General features: G+C 38.3%; 1 protein-coding gene, 1 long non-coding RNA gene and 1 other non-coding gene across 4 annotated transcripts in view; 2 read left to right on the forward strand and 1 right to left on the reverse strand.

Moving 5' to 3' along the window:
• The window catches only part of LOC145507229 (uncharacterized), a 94,009-nt gene extending 84,641 nt beyond the window's left edge, over positions 1-9,368 (forward strand). Inside the window, exon 3 of the long non-coding RNA XR_014054712.1 lies at positions 7,841-9,368. This is a non-coding gene — a long non-coding RNA (uncharacterized LOC145507229). The remainder of the gene's footprint in view (positions 1-7,840) is intronic.
• SYNPO2 (synaptopodin 2) overlaps positions 1-19,840 on the reverse strand; it is a 196,172-nt gene extending 176,332 nt beyond the window's left edge. For both annotated transcript variants that reach the window (XM_081493147.1, XM_081493156.1), the window contains exon 1: positions 19,566-19,840. In XM_081493147.1, the coding sequence (XP_081349273.1) occupies positions 19,566-19,670 (105 nt within the window). In that variant the 5' untranslated portion in view covers positions 19,671-19,840. The remainder of the gene's footprint in view (positions 1-19,565) is intronic.
• Positions 12,213-12,285, forward strand: TRNAE-UUC (transfer RNA glutamic acid (anticodon UUC)). The gene has a single exon. It is a non-coding gene; the product is annotated as a tRNA-Glu (tRNA).
• Positions 19,841-21,995: the final 2,155 nt, after the last annotated feature.

Raw genomic sequence — 21,995 nt, forward strand, 5'->3', positions numbered from 1 at the left:
TGAAGATACTAGACTCTGCAGCTGCTTGCTGTTCATTCACCATGCCACGCTCATGCATGCTTTAGTGTGCATGGGGAAGGTGTTCCCTAGGCCTGGAATGACTTTACCCAGTTCAGGGTCCAGTTTGAATAGTGATTCCTCTGTATAGTTTCTTGATGCTACTATGCAGAATTAATTTATTCATGGTTTTTATTTTATAATACATTATATATTCTTCTCTTTAAAACCTTGTCACCTTCTTAATAGATATAAATCTGCCTCTTCCGTGGAGGTTTACCTTTCTTAAGAGCAAAGACAATGTCTCATTTATCCCAGAATTTAGCACATTTATGGTATAACAAGAAACATATTTTGTCTTTGTCCCTAATACCTGGCACAAAGCTCCTTAAACCCCTGGAATTTCCTAAGTGAGAAGTGTCTTTCATTATTCGTAAGGAACCTTTTTGAGCACACCTGAGTTTATATAATGAGGTGACTGAGAGCAGGACTCCTTGATAGCCTCAGGATGAGGCTGGTCACTAGAAAGACCAACTGATTAGGAAATTTCAGCCCCTCCCATTGACCTCTGGGAAGGGGAAGAAGTAGGGGGTGTTGCATATTAAGCTCTATAAAATCATGAATAACAAGATTTGAACTTCTGGGTTGATGAGCACAACACCTGATGAGAAGGTGCTGAGCCCTGCTTCCACAAGGAACAGATGCTGCTACACTCAGGACTCTTCTTGACTTTCTCGTACATACCTCTGCATCTGGCTGTTCATCTGTATCCTTTATAATATCTTTTATAATAAACTGGTTCAGTTCAGTCACTCAGTTGTGTCCGACTCTTTGTGATCCCATGGACTTCAGCACGCCAGGCTTCTCTGTCCATCACCAACTTCCAGAGCTTACTCAAACTCATATCCATCAAGTTGGTGACGCCATCCAACCATCCCATCCTCTGTCGTTGCCTTCTTCTCCTGCCTTCAATCTTTCCCAGCATCAGGGTCTTTTCCAGTGAGTCAGTTCTTTGCATCAGGTGGCCAAAGTATTGGAGTTTCAGCTTCAGCATCAGTCCTTCCAATGAATATTCAGGACTGATTTCCTTTATGATTGACTGGTTTGATCTCCTTAAGTCCAAGAGACTATCAAGAGTCTTCTCCAACACCACAGTTCAAAAGCATCAATTCTTCAGCACTCAGCTTTCTTTATAGTCCAACTCTCACATCCATACATGACTAGTGGAAAAACCATAGCTTTGACTAGATGGACCTTGGTTGGCAAGTAATGTCTCTGCTTTTTATTATGCTGTCTAGGTTGGTTGGATATAGCTTTTCTTCCATGGAGGAAGCATCTTTTAATTTCATGGCTGCAGTCACCATCTGCAGTGATTTTGGAGCCACCAAAATTAAAGTCTCTCACTGTTTCCATTGTTTCCCCATCTATTTGCCATGAAATGATGGGACTGGATGCCATGATCTTAGTTTTATGAATGTTGAGCTTTAAGCCAACTTTTTCACTCTCCTCTTTCACTTTCATCCAGAGGCTCTTTAGTTCTTCTTTGCTTTCTGCCATAAGGGTGGTGTCATCTGCATATCTGAGGTTATTGATATTTCTCCTGGCAATCTTGATTCCAGCTTGTGCTTCATCCAGCCCAGCATTTCTCATGATGTACACTGCATATAAATTAAATAAGCGGGGTGACAATATACAACCTTGACGTACTCCTTTCCTGATTTGGAACCAGTCTGTTGTTCTATGTCCAATTCTAACTGTTGCTTCCTGACCTGCATACAGGTTTCTCAGGAGGCAGGTCAGGTGGTCTGGTATTCCCATCTCTTTCAGAATTTTCCAGTTTTGCCTGTGATCCACACAGTCAAAGGCTTTGGCATAGTCAACAAAGCAGAAATAGATGTTTTTCTGGAACTCTCTTGCTTTTTCGATGATCCAATGGATGTTGGCAATTTGATCTCTGGTTCCTCTGCCTTTTATAAAACCAGCTTGAACATCTGGAAGTTCATGGTTCACATACTGTTGTAATCTGGCTTGGAGGATTTTGAGCATTACTTTGCTAGTGTGTGAGATGAGTGCAATTGTGCAGTAGTTTGAACATTCTTTGGCATTGCCTTTCATTGGGATTGGAATGAAAACCGACCTTTTCCAGTTCTGTGGCCACTGCTGAGTCTTCCAGGTTTGCTGGCATATTGAGTGCAGCACTTTCACAGCATCATCTTTTAGGATTTGAAATAGCTCAACTGGAATTCCATCACCTCTACTAGCTTTGTTCACAGTGTTGCTTTCTAAGGCCCACTTGACTTCGCATTCCAGGATGTCTGGCTCTAGCTGAGTGATCCCACCATCATGGTTATCTGGGTCATGAAGATCTTTTTTGAAGAGTTCTTCTGCGTATTCTTGCCACCTCTTCTTAATATCTTCTGCTTCTGTTAGGTCCATACCATTTCTGTCCTTTATCGAGCCCATCTTTGCGTGAAAATTTCCCTTGGTATCTCTAATTTTCTTGAAGAGATTTCTAGTGTTTCCCTTTCTATTCAGTTTAGTTCAGTTTAGTCACTCAGTTGTGTCCGACTCTTTGTGATCCCATGGACTACAGCACTCCAGACCTCCCTGTCCATCAACGACTCCCAGAGTTTACTCAAACTCATGCCCATCAAGTCAGTGATGCCATCCAACCTTCTCATCTTCTGTCGTCCCCTTTTCCTCACACCCTCAATCTTTCCCAGCATCAGAGTCTTTTCCAATGAATCAGCTCTTCACATCAGGTGGCCAAGTTATTGGAGTTTCAGCTTCACCATCAGTCCTTCCAATGAACACTCAGGACTAATCTCCTTTAGGATGGACTGGTTGGATCTCCTTGCAGTCCAAGGGACTCTCAAGAGTCTTCTCCAACACCACAGTCCAAAAGGATCAATTCTTCAGCGCTCAGCCTCTTTATAGTCCAACTCTCACGTCCATACGTGACTACTGGAAAAGACATAGCCTTGACTAGACATACATTTGTTGTCAAGTAATGTCTCTGCTTTTTAATATGTTGTCTAGGTTGGTCAACTATTTTAGTTTACAGATAGTATTTTTCTGGCAAAGGTCCACATAATCAAAGCTATGGTTTTTCCAGTAGTCATGTACAGATGTGAATACTGGACCATAAAGAAGGCTGAATGCCAAAGAATTGATGTTTTCTAACTGTGGTGCTAGAGAAGACTCTTGAGAGTCCCTTGGACTGCAAGGAGATCAAACCAGTCAATCTGAAAAGAAATCAACCCTGAATATTCATTGCAAGGACTGATGGTGAAGCTGAAGCTCCAATACTTCAGCCACATAATGCAAAGTGCCAACTCACTGGAAAAGACTCTGATTCTGGGAAGATTGAGGGCAGGAGGAAAAGGGTGTGACAGAGGATGAGATGGTTAGATGGCATCATCAACTCAATGGACATGAGTTTGATCAAATTCTGGGAGATAGTGAAGGGCAGGGAAGCCTGGCGTGCTGCAGTCCATGGGGTTGCAAAGAGTCAGACACAACTGAGCAACTGAACAACAACAACAACAGATTCTTTTTGGTTACAGATGACAACTTCTAGAAGGAGTCAGAGATAAGCACGTAGGCTGTGCTCTCTGTAAATCACACAGATATGAGTATGATCTCGATGCCCCCAGGGACACTAATAATTGGAAGTTTGCTAGCTGCTCCTCAATGCTCAGGGACAAATTCACTCACATCCTTCAGCAGCAGCCTTCCTGAGGCTGGATGTGGCCCGTAATCCACCCATGTCCAGCCTTTCAGCACTATTTCTAGAAGAACCCAGGGCAAATTTGCCTTTCTGCTAGGAGTGCAGGGGTTCCTGTGTACAAAGCTGGAGAGCTGTAAAAACTTCAGGGGGTTAAGCTGCACTGTCTCCAGGCCTTGCCATCCCCCACTATGTATGAGAAGGCAGGGCCAGAGCACACGTCTCCACAGCATCTGTCACACATTGACTCGGTGATGCCATCCAACCATCTCATCCTCTGTCGTCCCCTTCGCCTCTTGCCCTCAATCTTTCCCAGCAGCAGATTCTTTTCTAATGACTCAGCTCTTCCCATCAGGAGACCAAAGTATTGGGGCTTCAGCTTCAGGACCAGTCCTTCATAAAAACTAAATACAGGTTTTGAAATACAGTTTATAAATTAAACATCCCTCCAAAAAAAAGAAAATTCTAAGACCTGAATTTCAATGAGGTGTTTCTGAAAGGAAAGACTTCTCTTAAACCTACCCTATCACTTTAAGAAAACAATACTAAAATGATATTTGTAACAATACTTTTATAATATGGCTTTATCATGTATAAAACCTACTTTCACATATCTTTCAAAGATATTATTATTTCTTTAAAGTAAGTTTTTAAAAATCTGATTTATCTGACAATGACATCTTGATAATTACATGGAAAGCTGCAAACCCTCATTCCCTAGGCACTAATACCTTCTTGTCTATTACTTTTAAGACACTGATCATCTTTATGCAAAATTTTTATCCTGAAACAATCTAGCAACTTAATGAACTGGAACATGTGAGAATTTTTTTTCCTCTCAATTTTAAGACATTTTAGAAATTACCAATCACTATCAATACTTTTAAGTGTTTTGAAGTGAAAATATGTTACCTAGATTGTATGACCTTGACACTTACTTATTTTATCCGCCAAAAGGAATTGTATTGAATAGCATACTAATGAGTGCCATGTACATGATAAGAAATTTTCTCTTATATATAATAGTTGACCCCAAATTAATTCAGATACTCTTCATTTTCACCAAAAAATATATATAGCATATTCTCAGAGTAGTAATCTTACTTTTAGGGATTAATTCTATAGAAATGATCAGGTAAGTACACAAACATATTTCATATATGCAAAGTATTCATTTGAGCACTATTTATAATAGTGGAAAATTATAAATAACTTATATGTTCAGTAGGGGTTGGGTTATAGAAATTATGGTCAATCCATACATGTAACACACTATGCAGTTACTAAAAAGATGATGTAAATCGGGACTCACTGATACAGAAAGATGTTCATGTTGTGTGTTTAATAAGAGAATACATTTAGTACCATTTCATTTACATGGAATTGAATGTAGGTGTGATTGTAAGTTGGCATGTGTGAAGAGAGAGAGGGAACTAAGGAGAATATCACCAAAACGTTAATAATGTGCTATTTCTGGATGGTATAATTTTTACTTTATTTTTATCCTTTTCTGTAATATTTGAATATTTTAACAATGACAATGTGTCATTTTTATAACCTAAAAATAAAAGCCACTTTCAGTTCTAGCTATTTTAATTTTTTTTTAAATATAAAGTTAAATCCATTTATGGGGTAGAACTATGATTGGATTTAAAATACTGCACTTTGAGATGTGGAAGTAAACTAATCAAGGCCAGGTTTACCAAGGACTGTCTCTTTTTTTTCTTTGACACAGTTTACCCAAATGAGAGGGGTTTAAAGAATAGATGAAGAGTATCAAACACATTCCCTGTTCTCCATCAAATTAGAATTTGTCATAGAAGTCTAGCTATGTCAGAATGAGTGGTTTTACTGTGAGATAATCTCTACCCACTCTCTACCTGGAGTTTCTAGTAGGGTAAGAAAAACAAACTTAAAGGCTCTTAATCATGTCAGATCCAGAGTTTGAAAAAAGAAATTAGATTTACAAAAACATCAGTTCTATTTAAATCCACGAATACTCAGTGATACTTTTAAAACAGTTGATTACATTCATGTATGATAGTGAACTACCTTTTTATTTAGGAAAGTAATAAAGAAAGGGAAAGAATAAAGCATTTATTAAAAAAAATCATTAGAAATGCTGAATTCAGTAGTAACTCACTGCAATACAATTTTCATTATTAAAAAAGTAAATTATGGCAGAAAAGCACATTAAATCAATGTCATTTGAGATTTTTGCTTATTTATTTATAACACATATATCCTACAAATTATGATTTGGTGAAATGAGAATAAAAGTCCCATAGAAATGCCATATAAAGAATTGCCTTTTTGCAGAAAACACTGCTTTATTTTTTCATGTTAACAGAGGAAATATGACCATTCATGGGTGCTTTCTTTCATCTGCTATCTTGATTTAAAGTAGAATCTAGGTAATAAGGCACTTTATGTGTTCTATCAATAAATCTTTCCCTTTATAAGTAGAGAAATGGGGAGTCAGATAGTTTTAGTTGAGGTAGCAGACTAAACTCAAGTTAGACCAATGCCTAAAATTCAGGTCTCCTGATTTCCAGTTCAATGATCTTTTCACTGAACCTCTTAAATTGGCACCTGGTTACTAGATAATATCAAATCAATAGGAACACACACACTTACAAAGCATATATATCACTCCTATAATCACTCTTGAAACAAACTGCTCATTTAAAAAAACACCAGATAGAGCTTCAGCAAAATCAGGCTTTCCAGTAGTTGCTACCTCACACTACAAAATAGAAGATACACATCTATTCATTCATCCATTTATTCAACAACTTTTCAGTAAGTACATGGCTGATTTAAGTCCCTAGTTACACATATATGTATGTTATCCACATTACAGAGCCCTGTTTTAGGAGATACAAGAGCTAGGCTCCTGCCTTCAAAGAGCAAAAGTGACAATATAAGCATGGAAAATGCAAATTTTTAAACCAGAGATACCAATGAAAAACAGGCCTCTTTATCACAGCCATTAGCTCTATTGGAATAGTAATATTTGCTTGTTAAGTACAAAATAAGAAGGCATACTGTGATCTGAAGTCACCCTTTGCTACCTTAGCTCCAGGACCCTGGGGTCTGAGTAAGAGCTGTGGTTCGATAGTAATGTGAGTACTTCTACAGGAAGAGTGCCCCTGTTTCATGCTGTGCTACCCTGCCATCACAGACCCCTTCTGCCTGCCCTTTACCCTCTTTAATCCTGCAGCAGAATTGTCCCCTCCCACTTGCCTTTGATACAGATTCTGAAGTTCAATTCATTTACCTTTATCATTCAAAACATTTATCCTTAAAACTTCTGACAAAACTCAAGAACTACCTCAAACAATATGTCCTTGTTTTCGACGGAAAGTGATTTTATCCCTTACTAAATGAAAAAGGAGAATCGTTATTAATCAATCAGGTAAAAAATAATAGTCTTTATTGCATACCTTTTATGGACCTGGGAGAAATAAATAGAGAAACATTCCATTGCAGAAAAGATCAAGGTCTAAGTCACAGAGACCTGGAAGAAGAATAAACATGTCATGTTCAAGAGAAAATGAGAACCGCCTCCCAGGAAGAAGCAAGCTGCTCAGACCAGAGACAATGATAGGAGGCAAAGGGCCTAAAACCTTGAAAAGGAGTTTCTCAGAGTGAAGGACTAGACCATGGAAACACACTCCTGGAAAGTAATTCTCCATACTAGTTCATACTAATTCAGCTCTGAATTGAAAAATCCAGCATGTTGTTACCTTTCCATGAAAATCAATTAAGGAAGAGAGACTTATATACAGCTTTCTCTTTTGTGCTCTCTCTCTGTCTCTTTCTCTTTCACACACACACACACACACACACGATATTATTCCTTTTTCTTGTGCAGATAGGCAATATCAGATTTGGTGTCTTAATTTGCTTGGGAAGCTATAGGGGAAAAGAGAGGCATAAAAAGAACTAGATAAAGAATGGGATGAGAATGGGGGCTGTGAAGACAGAGGAGGAGGAATTTTCCTTCTCAAATAAGAAAAAGAAGCTGAGGGTAAGAGTAGCTGACGGTAATGAAGAACAGAATGGAATAACTATCATAATGGGGTCCTTAATTGAATTCATGTCTACCCTCAGCCCAGCGCCTGCAGCTGAAGGAAGCCCTTGGTAACTCACTCAATATGAAGCCGCATGGTCATTTTGGCTCCGAGGAAGCAGACAACGCTGCGCTTCCTTTCTCAGATTGCAGCTCTGCCTCAGGATGAAACTGTTCTGATCAACATTTCCCCATCTGTCAGGCAGGCGGCCAAAAGATTGGAGCCCTGAAAATGGATCATTGGGTTTTGACTCTCTGCAGCAGCCAATACATGTAATATAATATTTACACAATTCAACCTAATATCAGTCATGCTAAGCACCATCCAGTGGAAAATGTTATGCTTTTCATGAAAGAAATAAAAATAAAGGTGACTGTTATGGTAGTATCTGACTCCAAAAGCCCAAGCTTTTCACAAACTATTTTTCATTTTAGCTTCATCTTGACTGATGAAAATAACTCCACTGTTTGAAAAGCTAAAAACACCAAGAGTTTAACTATTATTATTTACTTAGAAAAAGCAGCCTTATATAGTAATAACGACTTTTAATTTAGCAGACAAGGGTTGTGGAGGTGGAGGTTGGGGAGGGATTGAAAGGCTCATTAGTCTTTCCCCAAAGGCCTTGGCACAGAGTTTTCCTGACTATTCAGAGATCAGCGTCCTATATTTACTTACCAGGGGACAATTTATTTTTCTCTTATATTTTCAAAGCACTTGAAATGATTCCTTCTCTTCGTGATGGTTTCCATATGCTGCTTCCAGTGAAAGGGCAGTGGCTTACTCAGTTGAGCCTAAGGCCACATTCTGAAACCATTACATGCCATCTCACAGGGAGAGACCCCGAGGACCGCAGAAGCCCCTTCTTAGGACACTGAGATCCGGATCTCAAAAAGCGTTGCGTGGAAGACAGCAGATAACCCTTCAATTTTATAAAGGTTGATTAAATAAAATTGGGATAACCACAGATGTGGTAGTAGTAATTTTTTAAAACACTTGAATGTTTCCTGTGTGTTAAGTAATTTGCACATGCAATTTCTAACCCTGAAAACAATCCTCAGAGCTAACACTACCCCCATTCGATAAATGAGAAGACCGAGGCACAAAGACTAACATGATTGAAAGAGTCAGAGTTGACTTACTCTAAACAGAGCTCAACAGCACTATAAGTGACGAATTCTTCATGGCTTGAGGTACTTTCCTTTTAAAAATCTGTACTCGGGAGAAATTAACACAACATTGTAAATCAACTATAGTCCAATAAAAAAAAAGTGTACTATTTTTAAATGGGATAATCATTTTATTTGGTCTTGTAAAACATATAACTTAAGGATTTATTGCCTCAAGGTGATTAAACTACATAACAAAGAAATCTTGATTCATAATTGCTAGCTGCATACATTTTGTGAAATGTTGCATTTTATCAAAACTGAAAAATTTCCATGGGTAAAATAATCATCACAAATAGTTTATTTAGCTTTTGTGCTCTTAACTTTCATTAGGTATCTGGACAAAAGGGATTGGACTGCTTTTCTTAATTTCTGAAAAAAAATAAATTTGTGTAGAAGACAGTTTGTTGTTGTTTAGTCGCTAAGCCGCATCTGACTCTTTGTGACCTCACGGACTATAGCCCACCAGGCTCCTCTGTCCAAGAGATTTCCTAGGCAAAAACACTGAAGTAGGTTGCCATTTCCTTCTCCAGGGTTGGAATCCAGGTCTTCTGCATCGTAGGTGGATTCTTTACCACTGAGGCACTGGGGAAGCCCAGAAGACAATTACTTCCTCCTCTAATTGGAATTATAATAAAAACAACGGACTCCTTTACTGCATGATTACTATGTATCAAGTATGATCTTAACATAAAACCTTTCAAAATTATCACAAGACATATTATTAACTGATTGCTTGGCTCTCAGATGCCTCACCTGTAAAACTGATGACTTTTTTTTTCTATAAAAACAGCAATTCCCTTACATAGTATGCCATTTTACAGATGAGGAAACAGGGTCAGAAAAGTCTGTTTAAAGCTATACAGTAAGTGGTAGCCAGCATTAAAATGCTTTCATCCTTTCAGTGGGTCAGTTTCCAAATAACATCTAGATACAATCATCTCTTTTTTGAGGAGGAACTGAAATTAAGATAAACTAGAAAATATAAGAAAACTATCTGCTCTAGGTCTGACATTGATGTCAAAATAAATAGGATCAAATTCTCTTTAACTCTTCTTAAATTCTTCTTATCTCACTGGGAGAATCAATTTCAGAGGAAGGAAAAGATTAATAAAATGTTTAACCAAACATCTACATAAGAGGTGGTAGTAATTATTCATTTAAATAAAGTGTTCTAAAGAATGGCCAGTGGGCTTCTACATTATAAAAAGCTGAAATCGATGAAGAGAAAATAGGAAAATGATAGCTTAGAGTTGTTCTCTGGGACCAGTATGTTAATCATTTAAAGATGGGAAAATAGCTACATGGTCGGGGTTCCCAGGAGAGAGAGTTTTTCACTTTTATCACTGTGAAAGACTGGACTTCTTATAGCAATTTCTCATGGAAATGGTGTCAGCTACAACTGGCATCTTCACAGTTCCTTGAACACGCCAAGCATGCTTCAGTCCTAGTGCTTGTCCTCGTAGTGCCCTGTGCCTGGAAGGCTACCCCCCCACATATCTGCCAAGCCAACTAGAACTTCCATGTACATTTATTTTCAACTACAAAATGAAAAGGAACTCTAACTAATGTTTGAAAGTGAAAATGTTACTTGCTCAGTAGTGTCCAACTCTTTGCAACACCATGAACTACCACCGGCCAGGCTACTCTGTCCATGGAATTCTCCAGGCAAGAATACTGGAGTAGGTTGCCATTTCCTTCTCCAATGCATGAAAGTGAAAAGTGAAAGTGAAGTCGCTCAGTCGTGTCTGACTCTTCGCGACCCCATGGACTGCAGCCTACCAGCCTCCTCCATCCATGGGATTTTCCAGGCAAGAGTACTGGAGTGGGTTGCCATTGCCTTCTCCGAAGAACACTATTTAGAATATGGATTTATATCTACTGTTGTTAGAGAGGAACTTTGTCTTACTGTGCTCTATGACATTAGTTAGTATTAGTGTGAAGTAGTCGGAACTAAGAAGATATATAATAACTAAGCATCAAAAACTTCCAAATTTGTTTTTTCAACAATGGTTGAAGTCAGGCAGTACTCAATTTAAAACATGACAGAATTAAACCAAACCGTAATGTTTAGAAAGCTCCTCATGGATGCATTTTAAAAATGTTAAAAATAATACAATATGGGCAAAAAAAAAAAGATGTATTTTTTATCAGCAAATATTGTTGAAGATGTAAAGAAAAAAGAACTAGCAAATTGGTAGAAATAGTATTAGAACAAACTATATGTTGGAGGAGTTTTGCTGTAAAGTTAGATAAAAGAACATGTTTCTGGCATGTCCTGGACTATGGTATTTTTTTGACTGTTTCAATACTGAAATAGATGAACTACTCCTTTGGAAAGCCAATAAGGAAAAATACTGGCGATAAGTTCTCAAAATAAACAAATTCTTTAATTTTTTTAAAAAATCAGTGTTTTGTGGGAAAAATGTAAATAAGGCCACTGATGAAGTACCAGCTTTAACAGGGATTAACAAAGACAAAATTCTTAGAGAGGTCATGAAATGCCTCATATAAAATTCATTCAGTGCATTATTTTTAAGCAAGTTAAAATGAAGAGAAAAGCAAGATGAAAAGAGAAGTGCAAAAGAGGTACAGGATGTCATCGATATGGCTGATTTTATAAGGACCCACACTTAATACATACTGGTGTCTATAAAACACATTGCAGTGCTATAGAGAGTCCAGATGGCCGCTCAGAGCCTGTGCTTTCGAGTCTCACTGACCTCCATGCTGGAGCTGCCTGAACCTGCTCTACCACCTTAAGTTACTCACCTAACTTCTCTAAGGTTCAGTTTTCTCATCTGTTTTTTTTTTTTTTTAAAGGATAGTTAAGGCTATTGTGAATGATATAATATATAAAGCACTTAAATGTTCAGAATATTTTTTAATGGTATGGTTATTTTGATGACTATGATGGGGAGACTTCGAAGTATTTTAAGCAGTGGTATAACAGGTGATTTAGAAAAGTCTCTCTGGCAGCTCACTATAGCATGAACCTGAGGAATGTGAAACCCTAAGCAGAGAGACAGTTAAAACGCCCAGCTAGTTATCTAAGAAACAGCTGGAGAGGGCCTGAGCTTAAGGAGCAGGAGTAGTCATATATGGAGGAGGAAGTGAGTGAGCCATTAAGGAGGTAAAGTCAGAACTCAGTTCCCACCTCAATGTGTCCTAAACTATATGGTAAAATTCTCAAGCATGGTCTTACTGCTAGAAATTTTTTGCTTCAAAATAAAGTAGCATGGGAATTTCCTGATGGTCCAGTGGTTAGGACTTGGTGCTTTCACTGCCATGGTCCCAGGTTCAATCCCTGGTCGGGGAACTAAGATTCTGCAAGCTGCTTGGTGCAGCCAAAAACAGAAATAAAGTAGCAAGTCGTATTTGTTACGAGACATGGGAAATCTGATCAGAAAAAAAAAAAATTTAATCTATTCTTCAGAAGACAGAATTATGAAAGTTTCTAGTCTGTTTCTATTTCATTTCCTAAATTATTTGTTCCAGAAATAAAAGCTATGAATAAAATGATCTGACACTAATTTAAATTATAATATACTTAATGTCAGAACAGAAGGAGTAAGTTTGGTTTACGGGACCACAGCAGTCTTTCCACTGTGGTCTGTTTAGGTCCTTCATTTCGTCTTAACCAGCTGTTCAAACTACATTTAACCCAAAAGTATCGTGTGTAGAAGCTTAGAAGCCATACCCTGGAGCCAAACTGGGTGAACCCAGGTCTGGCTCTACTACTTATGTGACCTGAGGATATCACTTCACCGCTTTCTGCCTCTGTAATGGGATCTTATATGGGGTAACCTCACTGAGTTCTCTCGTTACATTTAAAACGTGATTAAAGATGTGCCCAGCAACTGGTAAGTATCAATATGAGTTTCTTGAAATTATCTCCAGAAGGTACTGTTAAAAGCAATAGATGTTTGGAGGAAAATGATACTCTGTCCATTATTATATATTTCTTTTGGAAAAAATAATGCATCCTAAAAAGATGAAATTCAAGCCATGTAAGTTTTGATAAAGGAAGCATGGGGCTTCCCTGGTAGCTCTGCTGGCAAAGAATTCGCCTGCAATGTAGGAGACCCCGGTTTGATTCCTGGGTCAGGAAGATCCCCTAGAGAAGGGATAGGCTACCCACTCCAGTATTCTTGGGCTTCCCTGGTGGCTCAGACAGTAAAGAACCTGCCTGCAGTGTGGGATACCCAGGTTCAATCCCTGGGTCAGGAAGATCCCCTGGAGAAGGCAATGGCAACCCACTCCAGTATTCTTGCCTAGACAATTCCAGGGATAGAGGAGGCTGGCAGGCTGCAGTCCATGGGGTCAAAAACAGTCAGACACAACTGAGCAACTCACACTTTAGACTGAGCAACTAACACTTTATAGACTAAGTGGGATTAGGTAGAACATAAGCGCATAGTTCAGTTCAGGAAAATTCATCCACTACATTGTTTTAACATTGTAGTACCATTCCGAAGTGGAAAAGCTAGTCTTGGGGAGTAAGATTATGAAAACCAAAACCCAATGGATAGGAAAACTATTTGTTACATAATCAAATAACACATGTTGCATTTATAATGTTTCGAATAGTAAATCCACCACATTTTTTTAGTACTTTATCTGAAACACACCATATTTATATACCAGTTAAGGATAACTACAGCCAGACCATCGTAACACCAAACTGCATCTACTATTGCTGACGATCTGCCACATGCCAATGGAGTTCACAAAGACTTTGAAGACACAATTTGTTGACAATGTGGCCATCTCTGCTTTTTAATAATAAGAAAAGAATGGTGAATAATTCAGAAAAATAAAGTGCCTAGGGTAATTCAATACTATAAATATGTTCTCATTGAGGTGGTCAAACAATGAAATATCCCCCAAAGATCTAACGTTATTTCTGTTTCTCAGATGAGCTTTTAACTTCATGAAGTTGTTTACTCTTTCAGATTGTTTAATGAAGATGATGCATGCATTCTCCATTTCCTTTTACGAAAACCTCATGGCATTTGGTTTCATCATGAATCTGTTAGAACAGACACAATAAACATTGGAGGCCATATATTTTTCAGGTTTATTTACAAGTAAACCAGTTCCCTTTCCAGTCTTGTCTCTCATTGCACGTTAGCTCAGAGATGCATTTCCTGTAATCCTTGTCCTCAGGCCCAATAAAAGAAGAAATCATTACAAATGTTTTTAAAAATCAGATCTTAGATTGGTGATATTCTATGTGATACAATTCTGTATTGAAGTCACTGCAATTTTCAGCAGTACTAAATGATAGACTGTTCTTTAACAACTGGACTGCCAGGGAAGTCCCAATTGGTGATAAGTTTCCAAGCTAACATACATCAAGTACGTGTGATTGATAATATGAACCGAGTTATGGAATCGATGTTTTTGAGGAGTGTCTTTCATTCGGTTATAAACATGAAACTATTTTATTTTTTCCAGTAACTGTTTTCAACTACCATAAAGCCAAATCCCTCCCTTAATAATTCTTTGGTCAGATCTCATGCCTTTTTGGTGGCTTTTGGTTATTAAAACAGTCGAGTCCAAATACAGCTTTGATCTAACATCTATCTCTAAGCTCTCTCCCTAGGCACAGTAGCTGGCTCGTGGCTCCAGGGCTTGGCAAGAGGGGGAGAGTGTTGTCTGCTCTTTACCAGCTTCCCTCCCACTCCTCCCAGGTTGAAGGCAGGAAGGAAGGCTGAAGCAGGAGGGGGAAGGTAGATCTATTTATTCACAAGTGAACGATCTAGCATTTCTCTCTTTGTTGGTTTTTGTACTTCTTTGGTTAATGGTGAGTGGCCATCACTGTCCTTTCTGCAGCTGGTGTCCAAATGCTGGGATACTTGTGTGGTTTCTTCTAGGAGCCCCGAGGGTTTCACCTTGCATAGTTCCCTAACAGAAGAAACAGGGCTCCTGCCCAACACTTCTCTGTCCTTTCCAAGGCCCAAGTAGTTCCTCAGGATGCCAGCTTGCTCCTGCAGGCCCGGCTAAGAGTTTGGCCTTTCTAGGTAGGCCAAGCAAGATGGCTCAAGTCCCACCAACGCCTTTCTGTGACAGTCATTCATCCAGAGGAATGAAAGTTCTATTTGTCCATTCATTCTCGCTCTATCTCCGTCTCTCTTTCTCTCTCCTTTTCCCTCCCCTACCCCTCGCTCCATCTTTCTCCAGTTCTACTTCCCTACCTGCCTCTCCCTAGCCCCATCCCCCTGTTCATATAGGCACTAGACAAGCCACCAACTGCAATGACAAAGAAGACATCCTATCAAGGATACACCTGGAACAGTTCCTGGCACATGATAAATGTGAGCTCCGTATGGACTCTGTCTAGATAATGGCAAAGTTCATGCACAGTCACGGTCATTATTTTATCTCATTGTCTTTCAACAGTGATCTGTCTTAAAACATGCAAGTCCAAAATAAAAATTTTATGTAACATCTGCTTAATAGATCTAGCTAGAGTGCATGGATTTCTATAAGTATAGATGTTTTTAAAATTTCTTGAAAGTGCTCAAAATATCAATAAAAATTCAGTGATCAGTCATATTTACTAATCAAGATATCCTTAGCTTTCCATATGTAGTAAGGAGGATTTATCCCAAAAGGTACATATTCAAACATCAAATATTTCCTATTTTTCCCTTTAGAAATCACTGTGTTTCTTGAATTTATTCTATTTGAAGCATTTTGATATCTCACTGATGGCACTAAGGGATATTAATTATGTATTTGAATGTGCTTTGCCTAAATACTTTATATTCAGACATTTAAAGAGAAGATAACAATAATAGATAAGAATCATTAACTCCAACTCAGCCTTATAAAATGGATGATTGTAAATTGTCATCTAAATTTTAATAGTTATTTGAAACTCTGAATTAAAATTCATTTTAATAAGTACCATAGTGGTCTATACTTTTGAAGAAAGCTTCCATTTCTAAACATTAAAACACATGAAGAATAAACAGTCTAAACATTTTTTGTTCTTTATTTTCAAAATGTGAGTCACTTCTAAATGGTTCATAAGATTTATTTGCAAAACAAAAACTTCTCCCTTTTTCTTTATGTGGCAATATTCTGAAGTGATTTTCCAAGAGTATGTTCAGAGACATGCCATGTAAGTACATTTCCAAAAAATAGAGTTTTGTAAAGTAAAAGTGCTAACAGACTTTTTATAAGGACATCTGCACACACACAGTGGGGTTTTATGTTGCAATTATGGCTGTATAAATGTGTTTCTGTGGGTGATCTCTTAGAAATATACCTTGCAAGAGTACTGTCTTACTACAGTGTATTAGAAATGTTTGCTTCCCATCACATGTATTTAGAACATAAATTAAAAGATATATATACATTTAAAAACCAGGACAATGTTACTGATTCATTGGGCCTTTTAGAAATTCAATTTATCTGGAAAACAAAACAGAATTTTATGGCCTTGAGTTTCAATATCAATGAAAAATTTTATCATTAATATTTCTATAGTGATCTTTAAAAGTTGGGGTTCACCTACAGTTCAGCCAGCTAGCCAAATACTAAAAACATTTGAATATCTTTCACAAATGACTAAACATGTCACTAGGAGGATATTTACTGGGAATTATAAAGCTATTAAATTTCTGATCATTCTTAATAATATTAGACTAGTTTTTCTTTTGCTTTTCAGCTTGCTAAATTTTCATTCTATATAGAATTATTGAAAATCTAAATACTAGGTATTTACAATGAACCAAAAATTTGTTGTTATCTATAGAGCTTCTTTGTGGCATACCCATTTTAAAAGGCATGATTTAAGCACTGTCTGAAATTTTCTTTTCTTTGAAAATATTCTCTTCAATTCCCAGATTATTCTTTTGCACGTTCTTCAAAACTGAGCATTTTGGTTGCCAGCAATCATCCCCTCCTTAGCCTTTCTATCTCCTCCCTCCACATCCTCCTACTTGGAGGTAACTTGGTTCTAATAAGTTTTCACCATTCCTTGGAAAAGGAGAAAATCAAGCAACATACACATTACCTTGATCTCAATGAGAGAGAGACCTTTACTGGAATCAAGTTGACTTCATGTTTTGAATGAAAAACAGTGATCCCACTGAGGCCATGGCCTTGATAACATAGAGAGTGACAAGCACCTTGTTTCAAAGCTTTTCTAGGACAAATAATGCTAGTAATAAATTAAATATAATAAATTTTAATTAAGTATAAAACCAGACCAAGAAAAGTGGGCATTGCTATAGTAATTTAAAAATTATATCTTCTTTAGAAGGCTCTCTAGTCACTTATTACATGTGGAAAAAATTATAGCTTATCTCTCTCTTTTACACACACACACAACTGTTAAGGCAAACGTCCAGGTGCTTTCATAATATTTTAAGTCAGTAACTTTATAGTTGCTGCTGCTGCTAAGTTGCTTCAGTCGTGTCCGACTCTGTGCGACCCTATAGACGGCAGCCCACCAGGCTCCGCCGTCCTTGGGATTCTCCAGGCAAGAATATTGGAGTGGGTTGCCATTTCCTAAAAACATTAAAGCAAACATCCTGATGCTTTCATATAATGATCTTTTTAAAACTAAAAATATATTTCATAGATATTTGAGGGAAGATGATTTTGGGGAGAGCAGGAATGAATTTTTTGACCCTTATTCAAACTAACAGCCTCTCTGAATCCTGATAATAGAGAGCTCTCAGCAGAGAAACACCTCCAAAGCACCCTTCATGAGCAATTTGCTTCAGTTTTTCAAAAAATCACCACTCAGTGGTGCCACTTTGAAATAAGCACAACAAGAACTGAGGAAAACCCATTCTATTTTGTAGGTTTGGCTATGAAAGAGCAACCAAGAATCACAGCTTCTAGCCACTTCTGTCCCCACATTTTAACTGGTAGGCAAGTGATTCTAAAATTGTACACTAATAGGGCTGTAGAAAATTCGAACAAATAGAACCTCACTAATGGTAGAGTCCAGGTTCCAACGTACTTCTCTTCTTTCCCACCCCACTCAAAATCTTTGTCTCTTTCTTCTTCTACACACACCCCCACCCCCACTCCCCCCACCCCCCCGCAAATGAGTCAGGAAGAGTGATCTGTCTCAGGACTGCCTGCATGTTAGATCAGAGCTGGAATTAGAACCCAAATCTCAGTGACAGGAGCCGGCCAACTGCTATTCTAGACTCGGGACAAATCCACTTCGGGCTCATGAATTCTACATATGCTGAATTAGGCATTAATATTTTGTCTGATGTTGCCCACCATTGACTCCTAAAGAAAAACAATGAAATCAACAACCTTTGTACCTTTTAATCATTCTGCCAGTTCCAAACCTAAGACCAAAGACCCAAGGCGTGTTACTTAGCCTCTGAAGTTTCTTTCCTTATCTAAAATTAGCAGGTTGAATTGGGGATCTCTGAGAAACTTTTCAGGTCTAAAAATGTCTGCTTTTCATCTGCCGTTTTAAGCTTCATCCTTGATGTTTGAAATTTTCACTAGGTGGCAGGATTCCACCATCACATTTTGAAAGGATTTTCCAAGGAAGCCTGGGTGCAGGAAATTTCAAAGCAACTCCTTTCTTCGCAGTGAACATAAATTAAAAAAAAAAAAAAAAGCCAAAGGGAAAGAAGAATAACTACAAAGGCCTATGGTCCATATATTTCATGAGGATCTAGATCCATTTTTAATGTAAGTATAAAATAGAAAATTAATCAAACATGTTCTTTCCTATAGTACTTCAGTTTAGTATTAAAACTGGGTAAAAGTCTGCTTTTTTTCATGTATTTTAAAATTTGTTTTAGCTGAAACACAATTAGACAATACCAGATCCCCTCAAGCAAACTGGTAACCATACTGAACTAAGAAAGAAAGCAATCTAATGGACATAAAAACACCTAAAATATTTTAAATCATTATTAGATACATTTCAAAGTTAACCTCTAAGTTATTTACAATATATTTCCAGTGTCTCTGAATTTTATTTTGAGCACTTAACAAGATGAATGCACATCATGGACCAGGATACTTAGATTTTTGCATTTATTAGCCAAATCCTTAAAAGAATATTCTTTCAAATAAATTTATGACATCTTCATATTTTAAAAAATTATTGCCCCAAGCTGGCCTTCTCATGGATGCTGTATGATAAATGTCATTAACAATACTTTATGAGTCCCCAATATAGCCAAGGCAATTGGTTATACTGAGCTGAGCATTTCTCCTCAGCCATAGCCAAGTAAAGACACATGAAACAATAACAACTGTCGATTCTAAGACTGCCTAGAAGAAACGTTCCCAAGTGTCTTGCTGGTTGCCAGAGAAGCAGCTGATTAACTAGGCTTTTCTTCAGCTGATAAAATATAGCACTCTTTCCCCCACCCGATTAATGACTGATTAATTACATATGTGCTATATGTTACTCCTCAAAGTTTCTCTGAAGAAAAAAAAAAAACCCACATCCAGGAAGAATTCAGTGTCAGCATCAAAATCAAACTAATATAGATACCTCTGAATCAGAACTTGAATAAAGCATCAACAAGTTGCTTTTATTCCTTCTTCCCCAGCCCAGAACAAGATGTGATAACCCATCTTTTGTGGTCCTACCTTAGCAACTTGTAAGGGCTGCTGCTGCTCCTTGCCACCTTGCAATCGGAACCCCCAGGGCGCCCCTCCGGTCATGGAAATGCAGATAAAATCCCCCGTGCCCATTTTCTTCTTTTAGTCGTGTAGCATGAAGAGCTTGAAAAGACAGACGGAGCCTGGGTGCGGTTGAGTCTCTGTGCTCAGCCTCGGGCTCGCGCCGAGGAGGCAGCAAGGGGCGCGCAGAGCCTCCGCTACAGCCGCCGCCGCTGCTCCGGCTGCCGCTGCGAATTTGCGCCGCTAATGGGATCATTCACCGGGCGACAGAGGCGCTAGAGGCATCAAGGACACAGCCCACTCTTGCGTCACGCTCCTTTGCTCAGCCCACCTTCAGGGAAAGGGAAGAGCCTCACACACAAGATAAAGTCCCCATTTTGGGGCGAGATTGGGGTGGGGGGGTGAGGACGGGAGCAAAAGTTCTCTAGCTCTAACTGATTAAACCCCAGCCCTCAAATGAAAGAATGAGAGAAAAACTTACGTTGAATAATTCTATAAATAGTAGAGGACACATGAAGGTTTTAATCTCCAGGCCACAAGCGACGTCCTAAAATATGAGCTCTAAGGGTTGAACTACTAGATGATTAGATGCTCTCAAACAAATGTTTTGAGAATTACCACAGTAATGATGGAAACAGACAAAAGGGAGTTTAAAAAAATTATTGTTTTTCTTAGCTTTGCTGTTTGCAGCCTGCAGAACTAATCTGCAGGAAATAAAAGAAAGCAAAACATTTATTTTAAAATAACGAAAACAAAAACCTTGTACTCGGAAAAGTACTTTTCCGACCTGGTAGGTATATAGTTCAGAAGATGAAGAGAGGCCGAGAGAGGGAGAGAGGATTCCCCGCTGGACGCTTCATTCTTATAACTACATCTATTGCATGATTTGCTTTAAATTTAAATAGTGTTTCATTTTCTTCCTTCCTCAACAGGAAGGAAACTTCTTAAACCTGAATAGTCAGCCAACTGCATACTATGTCACTGCATACAAGTTTCTTACTTTTATACACTCTTTCATCAAGTGTTCTGAGTCTGGGTGGTCCAATATAAAGTTGATTTTATATGTGGCCCAAAATAGTTTAATGTTTTGAATCTGAATATGACCTACCAAAAACTGTCCAAATGGCAGATTTTTATTTTCCCATAATGCTTTTATTTTCCATGACATTCCATATAAAAACACACTAAATAAAGGAGAGCCTGGGAAAGTTAGCGTTACATGTGCCACCAGACCACTGACTTCCAGTCTCTGCCTTTTTCATTACTTGGAAGCATCACACAATGAACATTTACACAGCTCTGCTCCCAGAACCTAAACATGCCAAATGATTTTATTTGTGTCTCATCATTGGAGTAAGAAAGACCATGTAATCAGAAACCGTTAGTGCCAGAAGAGACCCTCCAAAGGTCATGAGGATAAGACTCTCATTCCACATTTGCTTCTCTTTGGAAAGGTAAATTGACTTTACCAAAAATCTTTCTTTTAGAAAAAGAATTTTGCAAGTACTGACATCCTAAAATAGGAACTCTGAGAACAAAAGAGAAAGAAAAGAACTTTTTTTACATTTGTTCTTTCTGTTTCCTCCTGTCTCTTCCACTCCTCACACACTCCAGTCTAGCTTCTGTCCCCACAAAAGGAAAAACTCTCAGCAAGGTTACTTATTACCTTCTTGTTTTTATATAGCCCTTGCTCTTACTGACCATGTCCTCCTAAACTGTTTTCTCTTTTAGGCTTCCAGGACACAGCATGCTCTTGGCTCTGCTCTTGCCTCCCTAAACACTCCTGTCTCACTTTTGGCACTTCTTGGCTTTTACTCATCCATTAAATGTTGGTGTTCTGTGCCAGGGCCGTATCCTGGTCCTTGTGTTTTCTCACTGTATACCGTTCCTGTGGGTTCTCTCATTCACCCCACAGACTTTAACCTTCCCCCTCAATCCCAGATATCATTCCTTGACTCCAGGCCTGTGTATCCAACTGCCTATTAAACCTCTTTCTATTATATCACAGAAACCTAAAACTCAATGTATTCAAAATCAAGTTTGTTATTTATTCTCAAACTTCTGCCTTCTCCTCCTATGTCCCCTATCTCAGGATAATTAACTAACCGATAACCTTTCTCTTATGCATGGCCCCTTCAACCCTGACTTAAAAGTAAATATGATGCTGGAGGCTGGAACTGGGGCAGCCATGTTGTGACCATGAGGTAAAGCCAAGGGTAGCAGCAAAGATTCCACTGCTGACCAAGTTAATGCCAACAACTATCCATCTCCAGTTCTCTTATTGTGCAGGAAAAATAACCCATACTTTTTAAAACTGCTATGGGTCCAGTTTATTATTACTTGCAGCCAGCACACTCCCGACGGCATTGAATGAATAGTTTTTCTATCCAACCAGTT

The sequence above is a fragment of the Giraffa tippelskirchi genome, chromosome 1, assembly GCF_054371585.1.
Source record: "Giraffa tippelskirchi isolate mGirTip1 chromosome 1, T2T-mGirTip1v1.2.pri, whole genome shotgun sequence".
NCBI lineage: Eukaryota > Metazoa > Chordata > Mammalia > Artiodactyla > Giraffidae > Giraffa > Giraffa tippelskirchi.